Source organism: Alnus glutinosa, chromosome 7 (genome assembly GCF_958979055.1).
Source record: "Alnus glutinosa chromosome 7, dhAlnGlut1.1, whole genome shotgun sequence".
NCBI classification, from domain to species: domain Eukaryota; kingdom Viridiplantae; phylum Streptophyta; class Magnoliopsida; order Fagales; family Betulaceae; genus Alnus; species Alnus glutinosa.
Genome location: NC_084892.1, coordinates 30,005,983 through 30,024,197, shown reverse-complemented (window position 1 = coordinate 30,024,197; position 18,215 = coordinate 30,005,983). Strand labels below are relative to the sequence as shown.

Below are 18,215 nucleotides of genomic sequence, written 5' to 3'. Positions count from 1 at the left end.
TAATTTGTGCTTATTAATGATTAGCTGTACCCATGAAGCAAGTCTTTAAAAAGCTGTGTTCGCACGTGCATGCTCTCAACCCTCAAGTCTTTTTGTTTATTCTTTGAAGTTAATAAGTTATACATAGCAAGCATATATTTTTTTTTAAAAAATGATATATATTACATTTTATTTTATTTTATTGATATGTTATTGTCAATTTTAGTCCTTAAATTTTATTTTTTAACGCCTATATTGACGTGTTACGTGTACTCTAAAATCTAACCATGTGCATGATCTTATTTAGCCTTTTGAACTCAATAAAAGAAGGATCGAGAAAATGAAAGTAATCATTTCTCATAATTATATCATATTTTAGGACAAGAAGCATAAGAGAGTTTAATGGCAAAAAAAATAAAATAAAAATCATATTAGACATAGACAAACAGGGACCTTTCCCCTATTACTTGAAATTGAAAAAAAAAAGTTATTTTATTATAAAAAAAAAAATTATTTTGTTTTGTCTGTGTGATAAATATGTTTTTACATTATTTAAAAAATTTAAATAGCGTCTTACATAGACCAACAAAATAAAATATTGGCATGAAAACCCTAAACCCTTGGCATTAGTTACAGTACAATAAATGCTAATAATCTTACCACGTCTGCCTATTTATCATTCTTTTGAGCGATTTTAAATGGAAAAATGAAAAAACAAACACAAGTAACACGGCCCTGCCAAAAGGAACCAGGCGAGACGAGGGAGAGAGAGAGAGACAGGGAGGTCAGTAAAGTGACCAGGCAAAGCCAAGATTCGTGTGGTGTACCGCTCGTCTCTCTGTTGTGTCCCTGCGATTTTCTCGGCTTTGGCGCCCCCCCGTTCGATCTCCCCCAATTTGAACAAAATTACAAACCTTAATCATCCCCCAAAATTCAATTTTCAATTTTGTTTTTTTCTCTTGCATCGAGTCCTAAGTTTTACGATCTGTGGTTATTACTCTCTGATCCCACTCTGCCATTTCACTGTGATTTCGTATTCAGTGCATTGAGAGAGATCTGATCCCGTCCGATCAGGTCCGTTCTCATCGATCAGCTCCGTTTCACCAATTCCGAGACGATAAGGTGCTGCGCTTTCCTTGTTTTGCACCCATTCATCTTTCTACGCGCGACAATTAGGTCTGGTCTAACACATTTCCCTGGTAGATTCGCGTTACGGATTGCAGTGATTTTCTGATGTATTTTCTGATCGTTTTGAAAACTGTCTTATTTGTGTTTTCAGTTTTTGGCATTTGCACGGAAGATCCGTAGACGTTTGTTGCCATTTGCTTCAAAGAGGAATTGTCGACATTGATTTGAATCGAGCTGTTAGTAAATCTTCAGCCAGCTTCTGATTTTCTGATCCTTTTTGCGTGTGCTTGTAAGCGTATTATCTTCGCCATCATCATTTTATTAATAATTATTGTCATTTCTTGTTTATATACACAAAGGGGAGCTTAGTGAAACACAAATCAAATTACTATGAATTGGAATTCAAACCGGTGGAGTTTCGGTGTGGTTGGAGAACAAATACTATCTTTTTATGAATTCTGATTCTCATTTGCCTCTGAAAATCGGTTCCTTGAACTGTCTCTGCCACAATGATTCCCCCTCTTCTTCGATTTTCGACGAGTCTCAATGCAACCTATTAGGCGACTTCAGTCCGGTCGCTTCGATCGGAGGCGAGAAACCGCCACCACTGGAGCATCATCGCACTTGTTCTCTGGCGCAATTGGAATCGGCTGCGGAGTCTAGGGTTTTGGAGCAGTTTCCATTGGAATGCCCCAGGCAGGAGAGGAGGCGACGCCTGGTGTCTTGGGGTGCAATGGAGCTGCAGCATAATCACATCAGTAACAATAGCATCGATTCCACTTCCGCATCGTTTGAAATCTCTAGTAGTAAGCCTCGGAGGAGCCTCCGCCGTAGCCGCCACAAGAGCTTGCAGTTTGAGGATAATTTTTCGTCAAATGAAGCGAATCCGAGGTTGATCTACATTGATGATCCAAGGAAGACCAACGACAAGTATGAGTTCTCTGGGAATGAGATTCGAACGAGCAAGTACACGATCATAACCTTCTTGCCCAAGAATTTGTTCATTCAGTTCCATCGCGTTGCCTATTTGTACTTCCTAGCTATTGCTGCTCTCAATCAGCTTCCGCCTTTGGCAGTGTTTGGGAGAACTGTGTCACTTTTTCCCCTCCTGTTCGTGCTTTGTGTCACGGCTATCAAAGATGGGTATGAGGATTGGAGAAGACACCGATCGGATAGGAATGAGAACAACCGGGAGGCTCTCGTGCATCAGAATGGTGAATTCCGATCGAAGGAATGGAAGAAGATACAGGCGGGTGAGGTGGTGAAAATCTGTGCTGATGAGACCATCCCTTGTGACATGGTTTTGTTAGGGTCCAGTGATCCTAGTGGACTTGCATATATCCAGACTATGAATTTGGATGGTGAGTCGAACTTGAAGACAAGGTATGCCCGGCAGGAAACTGCTTTAGCAGTATCTGAAGGGATATCAGGGCTCATCAGATGTGAGCAACCAAATAGGAATATATATGAGTTCACTGCCAACATGGAGTTCAGAGGGCAAAGGCTTCCCCTTAGCCAGTCGAATATAGTTTTGCGGGGTTGTCAGCTGAAGAACACGCAGTGGATAATTGGTGTTGTGGTTTATGCCGGACAGGAAACAAAAGCAATGATGAACAGTGCAGCCTCCCCTTCCAAGAGAAGCAAATTGGAGAGTTACATGAATAGAGAAACCCTTTGGTTGTCTATTTTTCTGTTTGTCATGTGCCTAGTGGTGGCCGTTGGGATGGGCCTATGGCTCCTACGCCACAAGGAAGAGCTTGATACCTTGCCTTATTACAGAAAGATATACTTCACAAATGGGAGGGATAAATGGAAAAGATACAAATATTATGGGATACCCATGGAGACCTTTTTCTCCTTTTTGAGTTCTATTATTGTGTTTCAGATTATGATTCCAATATCTCTTTATATTACAATGGAGTTGGTTCGTTTGGGTCAGTCATATTTCATGATTGAAGACGGGGATATGTATGACAGTAGTTCTGGCTCAAGGTTCCAGTGCAGATCATTGAATATAAATGAGGATTTGGGTCAAATACGCTATGTTTTTTCGGACAAAACCGGGACACTTACTGAAAACAAAATGGAATTCCAAAGAGCAAGTGTGTATGGTAAAAATTATGAGAGATCCTTGCTTATGGTGGATCCACTGCTCGAAAAGAACATTGCTGGTAAGACAAAGTACTTAGCTTTTCACAATCTTCTTAATTTTGTGAAAGAGATCATGCTTATAGTTCTGATTAATTTTTTCTTTTTTCTTTTTTCTTTTTGTTCTAGAAAATTAACTTCTTTCAATTGTTGTAATCAAGTTCTTATTTGTTTCTATGCCATAGTTGTGCAGGATTTTGCATTGTTATTTGCTCATAAACTGTAAAACTGAGATCTAAATGTTATTACTTCAGGCTAGTTTTTGTTATTGACTGAAGGATTTCTAGCTTCAATAGCTACTTCTTATGCAACAATTGGTTGGTGCTTGAATTCTTTGTTTCAAAATTTTGTGTTGGACTATTTGCATTGTGTTCCTATTCATGATTTTTTTTATTTTTTGTTATTTTTATAAATTTTAAATTTTTATTTTTTGCAGTTGCCTAGTCTTCCCCTTGCCTACAAAGTCATTCAACATAAATCATTTCTCTTCCTAATTTAGATAATAGACATCAATGTGACATGGCCCTCTTGTAGGTCGGTCCACATTCCGCATGCTTCATGTAGCACCTCAGCTTCCACTATCTGGAAATTGATGGGCATGACCATGTTTACGTTGTTCAAAATGTTGTCCGTATCTATTGCCTTCAAGAAAACCTGCAGCAGTATATCCTAGGTCAAACCATTAAGTCAGGGATCATGGGGAATTGATTGAAGCGGAATCAGGCTTGTTAGAATTGTTAGATGGCAACATCATTTTTGTTTTCAATTTTTGAGATTATATGTTCTTAGGGATTTATATCCTCCATCCAGTTAAAAGCTTGGGAGACATTTGATTGTTTATTTATATTGTGAGATGAGAATTGATGTCTTGTCATGCAGTCCCAATGTCCCAACATGGGAAAAACTCGTGACAGTTTTTGTGGTAAGATTTCATCAATCTGCAAATGAAGTTTATGGTACATGGCATTCTAAACAGAGAAAGATTTGAATATAAAAATCTATTCTATTGATTATTGATTGATCAAAATCGTTACAGATTTTGACTAGTGTAAACATTGTTTATATGTTTCTGTGAGCGTAAACATTGTTCATATGACTTATTGGTATTTGATACTATCATATTTTCTCAGCTGATAAGCTAAGGTCAAGCTAGTGATATAGATGATGAATCGATGATCTTTTTCAAAGTATTTTAAATGATCTGGAATTGAATATCTATGATTCATGCATGGTGCCCGTCTAATTTTCTCTTGTATGCTTTTGTTTTTGCAGCAACAGATCGAAGGAGGTGGAAACTTAAATCTGAAGTTGCCGTTGATTCTGAACTTATGGAATTGTTGCACAAAGATGTAATTGGAGATGAAAGGATTGCTGCGCATGAGTTTTTCCTCACATTGGCTGCATGTAATACTGTGATTCCTATTCTTGACCGTGGTACATCTTCTAGTTGTATTAAGGGTGAATTGCATGAAGAGGTAGAATCTATTGATTATCAGGGAGAATCTCCTGATGAGCAAGCACTAGTTGCTGCAGCCTCTGCATATGGATATACTCTTTTTGAGCGCACATCTGGGCATATTGTGATCGATGTCAATGGTGAGAAACTAAGGTAGAAATTCTCTCACTGATGACATACTTGTATGTGATTACACCAAGGCATTTGTTTTACACGTGTTTTCTACACTTCTTAACCAACAACTTCACTAAATGTTTTTTTGTGCATCTAGGTTGGATGTGCTGGGGCTGCATGAATTTGATAGTGTACGAAAAAGAATGTCTGTTGTTATCAGATTTCCTGACGGTGCGGTAAAGGTGTTGGTGAAAGGAGCTGATACTTCGATGTTCAGCATTTTAGCAGATGACACTGAGATGGGTGATCATATAAGGAATGCCACTCAAAGCCATCTTAGTGATTATTCATCACAAGGTTTACGTACACTTGTAGTAGCTGCCAGGGATCTTACAGATGCAGAGCTTGAGATGTGGCAATGCAGGTATGAGGATGCTAGCACCTCATTGAATGACAGAGTGATAAAGCTACGTCAAACGGCAGCTTTTATAGAATCCAACTTAAAGCTTCTTGGGGCTACTGCAATTGAGGACAAGCTACAAGATGGTGTTCCAGAAACCATTGAGGCTCTCAGGCAAGCCGGAATCAAGGTCTGGGTTCTGACAGGTGATAAGCAAGAAACAGCGATTTCGATTGGTCTCTCTTGCAAGCTCCTGACCTCGGATATGCAGCAAATTATTATAAATGGCAGTTCTGAAGATGAATGCAGAAATCTTTTGGCTGATGCTAAATCCAAATATGGTGTTAAATCATCGATTGGAAGAAATCAGAATCTGAACTCAGGGAATGCTGAAACAGACTATCTTGAGATACCCGTCGATATGAAATTGTCCAATGTGCCTAGGTGGAATGCAGGGAAGGAAGATGGAATCTCAAGGGTGCCACTAGCACTCATAATCGATGGAAACAGTTTGGTGTATATCTTGGAAAAAAAGGATCTCGAGTCAGAGGTAAGAGAATCCTCCCCCCCCACCCCCCAGAGAGATTATGTTGCAGTATGATATGTATTTGAGAACTGTTCTACTTCTCTTTATTCTTGGGATAATGCTTTGCTTTCATTTCATAATTTCTCTAAGTGCATTCTGTTACGTTGCGTTCCTTGTGTATATGACTTTTGCTAAAGAATTACTTCTTTCATCTCTCTACAGCTTTTCGACCTTGCAACTTCTTGTAGAGTTGTGCTGTGCTGTCGTGTTGCACCCTTGCAAAAAGCTGGAATAGTTGATCTGATCAAGAGTCGCATAGATGATATGACGCTGGCTATAGGTGATGGTGAGTTGTAACGCTATTAATATTTTTACTATTGAGGCAGAGGGGGTTGAGTTTTAGTTTGGTGTTTTTTGGCAAGCTTGTGTTAACTTATGTACATGTGTTAACTCTTGGACAGCTGCGTTCCTCGCCCCTTTTGTGCTTAGTTTTAATGTTTTCCTTGTATTGTTTTCTTATTCTTCTTAGCCACCTATCTTGTATACACTCGGTGTACTTGATTGCGCTCTGCGTTTTTTAATGATATTACTCTTACTTAAAAAAAAACTTATGTACATGGAAGTTATACCATTGATTTTAATCTGCTCTCTTCAACATGTGTTTTTGTGGTTGCTACATGGTGCATGTAAAATCAAGACTTTATTCAGTCTATCTGTGTTCTTCTTCTTTCATTTGAATCATTTATCTTATTAATGACATGTGGTAGGGGCCAATGATGTTTCAATGATCCAAATGGCGGATGTTGGTGTTGGAATATGCGGCCAGGAAGGGCGTCAAGCAGTGATGGCATCAGATTTTGCCATGGGACAGTTTCGGTTTTTGAAAAGATTACTTTTGGTGCATGGACACTGGAATTATCAGCGTGTCGGTTACTTGGTTCTGTACAACTTTTACCGTAACGCTGTCTTTGTATTGATGCTATTCTGGTATGCACGGTTTCCTTTCGGTGTTACTGGATTGCTATCTATGTTAGATACTAGCAGAATCCCTGTTCACTGCTCCATGATCTAATTGTTTGTCTTGTCATTCCCATCCCTTCTCTCTCTCTCTCTCTCTCTCTCTCTCTGTATATATATATATATATATATATATATATATTAAATAAAAAAAATAAAAAGTGCAAAAAGAATTTCCAATATCCAAGTGATATAGGCACAAGTAGGTAAAAACATCTTTCCCTTCCCCACTATATTCCCTCTTTCTGGTTGATGTATTAAAAGAGTGTCAAATTGATAAAGATTAAAGAAAAAAGAAGTTCTGAGCACTATGATGTGGGCTTTGGTACTGTGCTATCGAAGCCCTTGGCTTATAATAAATGAGAGATTTAGATGTTTGTGTTTGTGAACAGGAATGATGTTGTTCATGCAGTTATCTTCATTTTTGTTTTTGCATACTAGTAAAGTTGGATTTAGAAAGTATAGAATTTATGAAATCTTGAATCTTGAATGTTGAAATCTTTGCAAATTCTTTATCAATTATTGTGTAGTAACAACAAACTAAAACAATTGTGGAAGAGTCTCTAAACTAAGTTCTCTCAGAATTAGATGTAATGAGGCTGCATATATTTTTGCCCAATTTATTATTGACGCGTTATTGATCTGAGATTTTTTTTTTAAAGATATAGTTATGGGCCAAAGGGTAATAACTCAAAATGTGGGGTGTACCTATATTTTATTCTGAGAATTCAAAGCTGTACATATATTATGGGGCGTACCTCAAAATGTTATGGGCCAAAGGGCAAAAATCCAATATTTTGATTGAATTCTTTGATGCACAATACTCTCATTGCTTTGAATTCCATTTTATGCAACTTCTCTTGCAGTTGTTAATGTGAATTTCTTTTTTATTCGTAGGTACATATTATGTACAGCTTTTTCAACAACTTCTGCTTTAACAGATTGGAGCAGTGTATTTTATTCTGTTATTTATACTTCTATTCCTACCATTGTTGTTGGTATTCTGGACAAAGACTTAAGCCATAAGACACTGTTACGATATCCAAAGCTCTATGGTGCTGGGCATAGACAGGAAGCTTACAATATGCGTCTCTTTTGGATCACGATGGTTGACACACTATGGCAGAGTCTCGTTCTGTTCTATATACCCTTGTTCACCTATAAAGAAAGCTCAGTTGATATTTGGAGCATGGGCAGTTTGTGGACAATTGCAGTTGTTGTTCTGGTGAATATGCACTTGGCTATGGATATTTGGCGCTGGGAAATATTTACTCATATTGCAGTGTGGGGATCAATTTTTATTACATACGCCTGTATGGTGGTATTGGATTCTATACCAGTCTTTCCCAATTACTGGTTAGTCATGACATCTAACATTACACTTTCTGCAATCTAACTTGTGATGATTTTGTAGAACATAGCTAACATTGCTTCTAATCTTTGGCAGGACAATTTACCATCTGGCAAACTCACCTACCTATTGGCTTACCATTTTGCTTATTATAGTTGTAGCGTTGCTTCCTCGCTTCCTTTTCAAAGTTGTACATCAGATATTTTGGCCTTCAGATATCCAGATAGCTAGAGAAGCTGAGATACTAAGAAAACATGATGGTTGGGGTCAAAGCTAGATCAAGCTGCCAGTTAAGGTGCATGGTCCCTTGTACAGACGAGCCTCATTTTGTATGGCTTCCCTTGGGTTTGTCTATCATATGGCTTTCTTGGAGAGCTTTGTTGTAAAGTTTAATGGTAAGCATGTGTTTAATTTTTCTGGTGTTTTTTCCATCCTACGCACACTGTTTTTTCCTGAGCTTCTATACACTTCAAGAAATTACTCATGATTGTCCTATCCCATCTGAACTATGTGCAAGTACCACAAACCTTGCTTGGGGTCGTGACATCAGAATTCTCCAAATCCTCTATTATTACTTATATAGGAGAAGAATAATGCTACAAACTACACTCACATTTCACTGGGATGATGTGGCAGTGCCCATCAGCCCTTAGATTATTTATTTGTTTATATAGGAAAAGAGTAATGCTACAAACTACACGGATGATGTGGCAGTGCCTATCAGCCATTAGATTATTTATTGGTTTATTATTATTTTTTAAACAAGAGCTTATGGATATAGTCACATCAGCACAATGGGATAGGAGTATAGTATGTAGCATTAATCATAAGAGAATGAATGAGTTCATATTTTTTTTCTTCATGTTTTTATATGAATATAATGTCTTGTTGTACAACAACTAGACTTTAGATGTTTTACCAGGTTGGGTTTGATCACTTATCAACAAATACTCTAGCATAAATGTAAATCATTTGCCCGTTTTTGTAATTTTGACATGGTTATTACTTCTTCAAGTTCTCTATAATTGTTTTGACCTATATATTTTCTGCATCTCATTCTTCAGATGGGTGGCACAATATAAATTATAACCCCCAGCAAGCAAAACAAGTTATTGACATTGGACAACAGAGCGGATTAACCAGCTGAGGATAGACAGCAGATGGATAGCTTATGCCAAGAAGAGTGTCTTTTGGTGGATGCAGGTAGGGGAGGGAAAAAGGTTGCAAAAGGAGGTCGAAGAGACCCATCAAGATAGATCTTCAGCAATTTAATTAATTTTTACATGATTTGGTGTTGGCGGAAGTGAAATAACAGTGTGGTGGCTGGCCAAGCACAGAGAGTTGATGTTTGAAAAAAGAGAGGGGAAAAAAAAAAAGGTACATAATAGTTATACAGGTTTGACTTCTTTTGCGGCTTAAAATGAATGAGAAAGTGTAAAAAATATATAGTTTAGTCTTTCTCAATTACCATCGGCCATATATTTGCACCTTAAAAAGAGTCTATAAACTTTTTAAATGGTAAGCCAACGGTTTTGCCATTACTGTAATTAAGGCAATTTTAAGTCGCTCTACCCTAATTCAGGGATGGGGGTTCTCAGTTCGGTTGACTCTTGGATGAAATACTAGGGGCTGAGAATCCTAATACCTGTATTCACATCCACTTGATACTCCGGTTGGCAGGGGATCAAGAAATTGTATTCAAAGTCGAATCAATTAAAGCTCAGTTGGTAGGCTGGTTTTGGGTTAATTTTTTTATTCTTCTGTGGTCCTATTGGGAGACGTTATTAAACAATAGAAATTAGTTCAACTTTTTGAAGAAATCTTTTGTCTTGTTTTGTGAGCCAGCTTCCTTTTGGATTTCTCTCATTCTTCCAAGGTCACAACTAGGACCACACCAGTCGTAATTGCCAGTTAAAAGGATCCGAATCCCATGTGCTCCTTATATATTCGATTGTATTTTATATAACCAACAAGCTGTGCCATTTTATATAACCAATAATTTGATGGTCCGTTTGAAGCATAAACATCAGCCCTAAAAGCACGTGTCTTGTTTTATAACGAGCACAAGGTAGTTGATAGAGCTACACCTTATTAACCTTATAAGCCAGTGACGTAAGTCATATTTCAATTGTTTTTTTCAGACGTGTGTAAGTTTGGTAGACTGAGTTAGAGAAATTTACTTAAACCAGTTTGAAAGAAAATTTTATCATTTCTTTTATAATACGGTAGCCTGTATTCCTTTCACTAACATTCTGTTTTTCCTGCTTTCGTATTGGTTCATACATGACAATAACCCAATCAGAAGCAAAGTTCCTTAAAACCCAAAAAATAGTACTAGGCAGCTCTTTATGGATCGGGTCCCCTGCACTTGCTTCAGTTGCTTGTTTCGATTGCAGTGTAATCGGAGATGCCATTGAGAGAGGCTCTCTCGATGGGGGTCCACGTGTTTGAGGATGAATTGGGCTGCCCAAACACGTTTGAACATATGGGCCCATTAATAACCTCTCACAATTGGAATCAAACTGGCTGCAATCTTTGTCAAGATTAACCCTACATGAAGTAGGATATATACGGAGAGAGAGGTGAGCAATTTATTTGAATTGAAAATTTTCAAAACAAAATCACTAATCAGTAATGTTGTCTTCTGGCATATTTATTGTCTTCTCCTTTTGTCTGACTTAACTTATTCATAGATTATTGAACATAAGAAGCTCTACTGTTCGGGACAAACGTTTTAAAAAAAAATAAAGGATAGCAAGAATGACAAGAAAAGAACGAATTCAGTGTCTTCAGCACAAGACCTTAACTGTCTTTTCAATCAAGTTTCAATTTATTATTATTATTTTTTTATTAACTCTCTTTTACAACATCTGAGAAGATGATTTGGCCTGCTGGTAGAAATTTAATCAATTTTATTGTTCAGAACGCTAATGAGATGTAAAACACTAAAACTCATTTGTTCGAACAGATTTTGAACAATTCACTTTTTATTCGGACAGATGAATTAAATAACAATTATTATGTTTAAGTTTATTTTGGTACGCATAATGATTGTTTCATTAAAAAAATAAATATTTTTTATTGAAAATTAAAGAATAAAATGAAATAGTTTTGAAATTGTTATTTTTCTCCTGAACAATAGAAATTACTATTTCAATGAAAAAACATATATATATATATATATATATATATATATATATATATATATATATATATATATATATATATATTTATAATAAAATAGCGAACGTACAACTAGAATTGCAATTCTTGGGATCCCGTCCATTAAAAACCGTATATGAATCCGTTGACTAGAATCTTGTGAGCTGTGACTTGTGAGGTAGGGAGTGTGAGTCGTCCTAAATGGTAATTACCAGTGTGAACGCGTTTTTCTCTTCAGACTTGTTCCAAAATGGTCTATTTACCAGTGTGAACGCGTTATCCTTGTCACAGACTTGGTCCCTCCACGTTCTTAATTGATTTTGTACAGGTACAGCAACCCTCCATTGAAAAAGGAAGGAAATAATAACCAACATTTGAATTTGGAAGCATCATTTTAGTTTCTCTTTTACTTCTCAAATTGTTAGATTATTAATTTGGATGATTCAGTATGAGTCTAAAAGAGAGGTTGTTGCCGTTTTTCCAAATTGCTTTGATGAGATAAAGATGGTCCCATCTGGCATCAACGTCTTGCAGACAATTTCAAAGCTGTTTTTTTTAATTTTTGTACTTCTTAAATTAATTATGCCTTATTTCAAAAGTTGAAGACTTCTTCTTAATAACTACAATATTTAATACACCTTTATCCCAACTTCTACTCCGTTGGACTAGTATATGAAATTGCTAGTTTAAGTTCAAAACTCGAAGGCATGTAACAATTTATTGGCACAAAATAAAACGGATGTTTCTCACTCTTTGTAGGAAACTCCCTTTAAACCAAAATATGAGACCCAAAAAAACAAAAAAAGTTTCAAACCCAGATGCAAAACAACATTGGAAAAAACACGAACAAACAGGTCTTAGGTGAAGTCGAGAGAGAGTGAGAGACAAACAAAATCACGATCGGGGGCTTTATGCATAGGAGCAGGCAGTGCAGTGGCTTTGGCTAATTTAGGCGGCGGTGTTTGGCTTTCGAATGATGGTGTGGGTGGATCTGGTGATTTCTAAGGAGGAAGAGGAAAAAGAACACCGCTTTGGTTGATGACAAACTATAGGGCGTTGATCCAATGGTTTCATGTGTATTCTATCTTGTATTTGAAATTGACACGTCAAACAATTATTGAATGGTGTAAATGTTGGGGTTCACAGCACATGCGGCTTTGAATATTCAAGTTAATAATACTCTATTTTTCTGACAGTATTTAAGGCAGAACAAATAACGTTTGTTTGTTTGTTTGTTTTTTTTTTTAACAAAAAATAATAATAAAAAGAATTCAAAGCCCACTGACTTGAAGATGCAGTGGTATCAAGATCGAATATCCTTAAACATGTCCTACTTGTATTTGGTGATCATTTATAAACGAGTAAAGCAAAAAACCACACCCCTCTCCTAATTCTATTTTATTAATTAATTTATGGATAGTTTTTAGCATTTCTTTTTTTGTTTTCTAATTATTCAATAAAACCAGCCAATGCAGATAGGACAGAATTTTTTTTTATGAGTGTTAAAATGTTGGTTAGATAACAGATAATAGATAATAGATATTTAAATTATTTAAAGAATCCCATACACCCTCCCTAGTCCCTATACTAGAAAAAGAGAACATTCTAATTAATGACGACAGAAAGGGATGCATCTGGGAAGGCGCATACATGAGGCACATGGAGGATGATGATCCTTTACTACACACTATCACTCCCCACTTAATGCTTATCCAATAGCTCATATTAAAAAGAACCAGGACTTCAAACTTCAAGCTTCAAACTACCCGCTTATCGTCGTATTCTATTCGTACAACTATAGGAGAAACCCAGAATACCCTTTTCTTTTCTTTTCTTTTCTTTTCTTTTATTTTCTTTTCTTTTGGTAAGTTTGCCGAGGTGGCGTTGATGTGTCAAATGTGGCAAGCTTCGGAGATGGAAAAAATTGTAAAATTTGACATAAAGGGATAGAAAGGCCTATTTAAAATTTAAATGAAATTTAAGAAATTGATGATCGAAATTCAGGAACTAAATTTAAATAAGCTAAAACTCAAGAACTAAATTTTGGGTATGTTAGATAATGTGTTTTGGTTTTTCTTTTTTTTTTTTTTAATTAAAAAAATATTCTGATATATGACATAAAGATTAAAGTAATTTTTCTGTTTTGAGGAGTGTTTTGTGAACAAACTTGACCAAATTTTCTTCTTTAGAACTTAGAGCACTTGTAACATTTTTCCTAAACTCTTTTGGCTTTCTTAAATTTAAATAAAAACCTTCCAAAACTTCAATTGAGCATCTTCTCCAATCGTTTCATAAACTATCATCCAGTTATAGTACCACCATATATTTGATTGGCAATGTAGCTCATCCTATCAACTTGTTTATTCACAAAACTCTCTCTCTTTCTCTCTCTCTCTCGTGAACGACTAATTTGGTTCTCTTGTCTCCACTGACGAAAACTAATGAATGATTAAGCAGTATTCTGATGACTCCGACTCTAGTGGCAGCGAGTGTGTGACAACAACGTCCGTATCATCGTTAGCATTTTGTTTTTAATGTTGTCATTATTGTTATTGTTATTGTTATCCTTGTTGGTGGTGGTGGCCGGTAACGGTAACGACAACGACGTCGTCAATGATGGTCAAAACGGCAGTGTTGAGGTCAAACATATGGATCTCTAAGAAAAAGATGCCTTCCTCTTTAGTCGCATAAGTGATTTTGCTTCTAGTTAATTATGGCTTTCGGTGTCATTTGGCGAAAGATCATCGTCATTAGATGGATTATGACTTTTGGTGGAAGGTCATAATGTGATTATGGCTTCTCTCTCTTCGTTGCTGTTGGAATTGGGTTTTTAGCCATTTTTCTTTCTGTTTGTTTTCTGATTGAATTACTTGAAGTTTGAGAGGGGTGTGGACCGTTGGATGTATGAAATGGACGGTTAGGATTGGATGAGGATAATGTGATAGATCTTTTGATTTGTTTTCTAATTAATATTGATTTTGGAGGTGTTGGAAAAAGAATCAAGAAAAAAATTTAAAAATAAAATATTTAAATACTATAAAGAAAAATTATAAGAAAGTTAATATTTTGAATTGCTGATAAAAAAAGAAAAGAAAAGAAAAGAAAAATCACTATGATTGGCCTATTGCTCTTAGAAACCGAGAATATATCCCTTGCTTTGCCTTTCTCAGCTCAAGGTTGTAATCGTCTTTGTGTTATCTTTAATTTATTCAATTAGAGAAAATGGTGGTACCACTTGGAAATATTTACGATTAAGGGCCCCGCGTGGGTCATGCTAGTGACGATTTCAGCCTGACATAAGACCATGACGTCGCATACGAGTCGTAAGAGGCAAAGCACCTTACCCACGCGCTATCAATGTAGGTGCGAACATTTATCGGTCAGGATGAAGAGAGTGACGAACAAGTTCTTAACGGCGAGTGGAGTTTGCAGACCCCCCTAAACGTGAGGAATTTTCCCTCTAGGTTCCTCGGAATCTCTTTCTTTTGCAACATAAAAAGACTCCCTCGGCTTGCTTCACCTGGGCAACTACATCCACACCAAATCTCTCTCTCTCTCTCTCGCGCACACACTCACCAAAAATGGAGTGTTCTTGGCCGGAAAACTCGCCCTCCAAGCCCAGAAAAGCCATTGAAGAGCTAGTTCAAGGCCATCAACTAGCAAAGCAGCTCCGGGGTCTACTCAGTAGTTGGCCGGGAGAGGATGGGTCAGCCCCGGCGGATGATCTTGTTCTGAAAATCTTGAACTCGTTCACAAACAGTCTTTCGATATTGAATTCCGCCGCCGAGTCCGATTCCGACGTTTCTCAGATTCAGCCCAATGCCCGAGCCAGTTCGCCGTGTAGGGATGCTCCCAAGTCGGAATCTTCCGGAGAAAGTTGCAGGAGTATCTCTACGGTGAAGGATCGGAGAGGATGTTATAAGAGAAGGTGAAAGAGGATATATATACCAGTATTTAATGAAACAAGTATTTTCGATTTTCGTCCTGAAATTTTCAAGTAATTAAAAGTTTTCTCACAAATAAATACAAATTCTTAATTACTTGCAGGAGGACTTCACTGACGGTAACTAAAGACACCCCTGCTCTGATCGATGACGGCCATGCATGGAGAAAATACGGACAAAAACCGATCCTTAATGCGATATACCCAAGGTATTATTTCATATATATTCACACATTATCTTTAGCTGGTTTATAATTATTTCGGTGTTAAAAAAAAAAAAAAAAAAATATTGTTTTCAGATATTATATTTTGGCGTCTCGCTCAATATTTCGCATATTTATATATATATATATATATATATATATATATATAATTTAGAAGCTACAAGGAAGAGAGACGAAGAAGTGTTGTAGAAAAAAATATGTCTGAAAATAGAAGATGTTGATTGTTGAGGTTGAGGTTGAGATTTAGGGTAATTGTTGTCCATATTGACCCTAATTTGGGTAGCCAATTGCGAGAGGGTTTTGTTTGGCTCCTCTGTTTTGGACAGATGTTTGAGCAGTTTAAAATCTGTTTGGTCAGGTAAAAGCTCACAATTGACTAATATTTTATGCTGAAATAAACAGAATTTTAGTTTATAAATCAGAAAAGCATGCAAAGAAAAAACGATTTCAAAAACAAAAATAAATAAATAAAATCGTTTTTTTTTAACTATTATTATTATTAATTATTTTTTTAAGTATAGCACAAATTGATTCCATTTTGTGGTATGCAGGCATTACTACAGGTGTACTCATAAATTTGATCAGGGATGCCAAGCAGCCAAACAGGTGCAAAGAATCCAAGAGGATCCGCCGATGTACCGGACGACATATATTGGCCATCACACTTGCAGAACTTTCCCAAAAGTTTCTGAATTAATCTTGAATTCTTCTCCTACCGGCGGCTCTCCCTTTGTTCTAAGTTTCGACAACTCCTCCACAAACAAACAGAATCACCCCTTTCTCTCATCCTACCAACTAGTCAAGCAGGAGCACAAAGAAGATATCATTCCGAGCGATGATATGACCTACAACCAATCATCGTCCTCTGATTATCTTGTGTCCCCGGATCGGACGGCATTCGAACCATTCTGCAGCAACATGGCTGTCTTATCGTCATCGATGGAGTCCGATAATGGGGATGTTATTTCTGGGGTTGACTTTGCCGATGATGATCTGCTATTCTCTTCTTTTTAAGGTTTATATATATGACTGTCCCTAAGGGGTAGTTCAATTGATTAGAAACCATGCGTTATGAAGCGAAGGTCACTAGTTTGAATCCTCCCTCCCCCTCTTGTGTGGACATGTCAAAAAAAAAAAAAAAAAAAGTACCGTTAGTTTCTTGGAACAGAGCGCTACTAGTTGGCAGCTCCATTAGTGTATGGACAAGATGTAACCCTCTTTAATTTTCTAGTGTTTACCATTTTTGTATAGTGTTTTTACTTCTTATTAGTGACGCTTTTTTGTTAAGTGTGATGGTAATATTTAGTGTTAATGGACTTGTAATTGGATTAGGAACCCTAGAATTCACTTTTTATAAGTTTAGTTAGGGAGCTCAGAAAATTTTAAGGAATTATGATAAAGATTTTCTATCCAACCAGGAGCTCTCTCCTATTTGAACATCTTCTTTAGACTGCGGGCCATTTGGGATCTAACTTTCTGTGAATTAATCATAAAAAGGAGAGAGCGCATAAATAAATAAAGTGTAATGTTGAGAATAAATCAGTGAATTAATCTCTTTATATATATACATATATAGCGTTGGATTTTTTAAAACACAAAATTGCATACAATAGAGGTATGAACAAATATCTTGAGTGCAATTCGGCTAGGGCTTTTCTTCTTCTCTTTGTGTTGCAAGGCTAAGATTAGGTTTTCAATTGTGGTTTGAGACGAGAGTGTGTTCGATTAAGAGTTGATTTTTACTGTCACGACATTTTAATTGTATGATAGTCTTTCAACAGTCTATGAATTGAATGACATTATTTCTCATAAATAAATAAAAGAGAATTACTTTTTTTTTCTTTTTTGTTGAAATTTCATATATTCAAGGATTTCATATGAATATTAGGTTAGGTTCACTGAATCTTTAAGGGCATATAGGATAGGACTATCCTGGTAGGCCCTTTGGATTAAAGATGACTGCGATGGCCTGTGGAAATTAAAATCGTATAATAATCATGCTGTCTGTCCTTTGAAAGTGAATGTGAAGGGATCAGAAAAGGGAAAGAAAAAAAGAGATGGGAAACTTGGAGGCCAAGCAGTTGAATAATCCTTATCAACGTACCACGTACGTTGAAGATATGAAACAGCCCCCTTAATTCTTCCCACAAAATTGAAAAAGTAAAAAAAGTGAAATGTGAAGCCGAGTTGAAACCGAATTTATGTGCAATAGTTTTTTTAATAGTATAAAAGTAATTTTATTTGATTAATTTAAAACACAAAATACTCAATAATTATTTTTATTTTTATATCAAATTAAAACACCTTTTCAAACAAAAAGGATTATCTAAAAAGTTTTGTTAAACAAATACAATGAGAAACTTCCTTCCCCAATAATGTCACTATCATGCGCAAAGCGTATAGGAGCCCGTCCCTGAGCTAAGAGAAAAGAACAAACTCGACGCGGCCACGAAACCATAAATAGATCGCTCAAGGGAGAAACTCAAGATAGATGCAAGATTCTTTTTCCTACCCTTCACTTAGAAGGAAAATGCCTTTTTTTTTTTGGCATGACTAATTCCTACGTTTTGCCGGCTGATTAGCCTTCTTGTGAAGGGGTAGAGATCGAAAATACTTCGAGCCAATGTTCGAATACCAAGAGTTATAAGCCTATAACATTGAAGTAACCCATGCCATATATACTTTCAAGAAAAGCTTGAACAACTTTCAATAAAAGGGTACTTATACTCGAATCCGACATAAATAAATAGGTAAAGAATACTTAAGA

General features: G+C 36.5%; 2 protein-coding genes across 4 annotated transcripts; both read left to right on the top strand.

Moving 5' to 3' along the window:
* Positions 1 to 698: 698 nt before the first annotated feature.
* LOC133872547 (phospholipid-transporting ATPase 1-like) lies at positions 699 to 9,849 on the top strand. Of its 3 annotated transcripts, XM_062310102.1 has the most exons (10): positions 699 to 1,155; positions 1,259 to 1,343; positions 1,467 to 3,278; positions 4,528 to 4,864; positions 4,983 to 5,775; positions 5,974 to 6,097; positions 6,519 to 6,738; positions 7,666 to 8,124; positions 8,216 to 8,514; positions 9,184 to 9,849. In XM_062310102.1, the coding sequence occupies exons 3-9, from the start codon at positions 1,559 to 1,561 to the stop codon at positions 8,394 to 8,396; spliced, it is 3,834 nt and encodes a 1,277-aa protein (XP_062166086.1). In that variant the 5' UTR covers positions 699 to 1,155; positions 1,259 to 1,343; positions 1,467 to 1,558; the 3' UTR covers positions 8,397 to 8,514; positions 9,184 to 9,849. The 3 variants fall into 3 exon arrangements, with proteins under 3 accessions (XP_062166086.1, XP_062166087.1, XP_062166085.1); XM_062310103.1 differs by having other exon boundaries at positions 1,259 to 3,278; positions 4,534 to 4,864; XM_062310101.1 differs by having other exon boundaries at positions 1,259 to 3,278.
* Positions 9,850 to 14,795: 4,946 nt separating this feature from the next.
* On the top strand, positions 14,796 to 16,698 carry LOC133874181 (WRKY DNA-binding transcription factor 70). Its single transcript, XM_062312030.1, has 3 exons — positions 14,796 to 15,209; positions 15,329 to 15,433; positions 16,000 to 16,698. Exons 1-3 carry the CDS (start codon positions 14,863 to 14,865, stop codon positions 16,460 to 16,462), a joined length of 915 nt encoding a protein of 304 aa, XP_062168014.1. The 5' UTR covers positions 14,796 to 14,862; the 3' UTR covers positions 16,463 to 16,698.
* Positions 16,699 to 18,215: the final 1,517 nt, after the last annotated feature.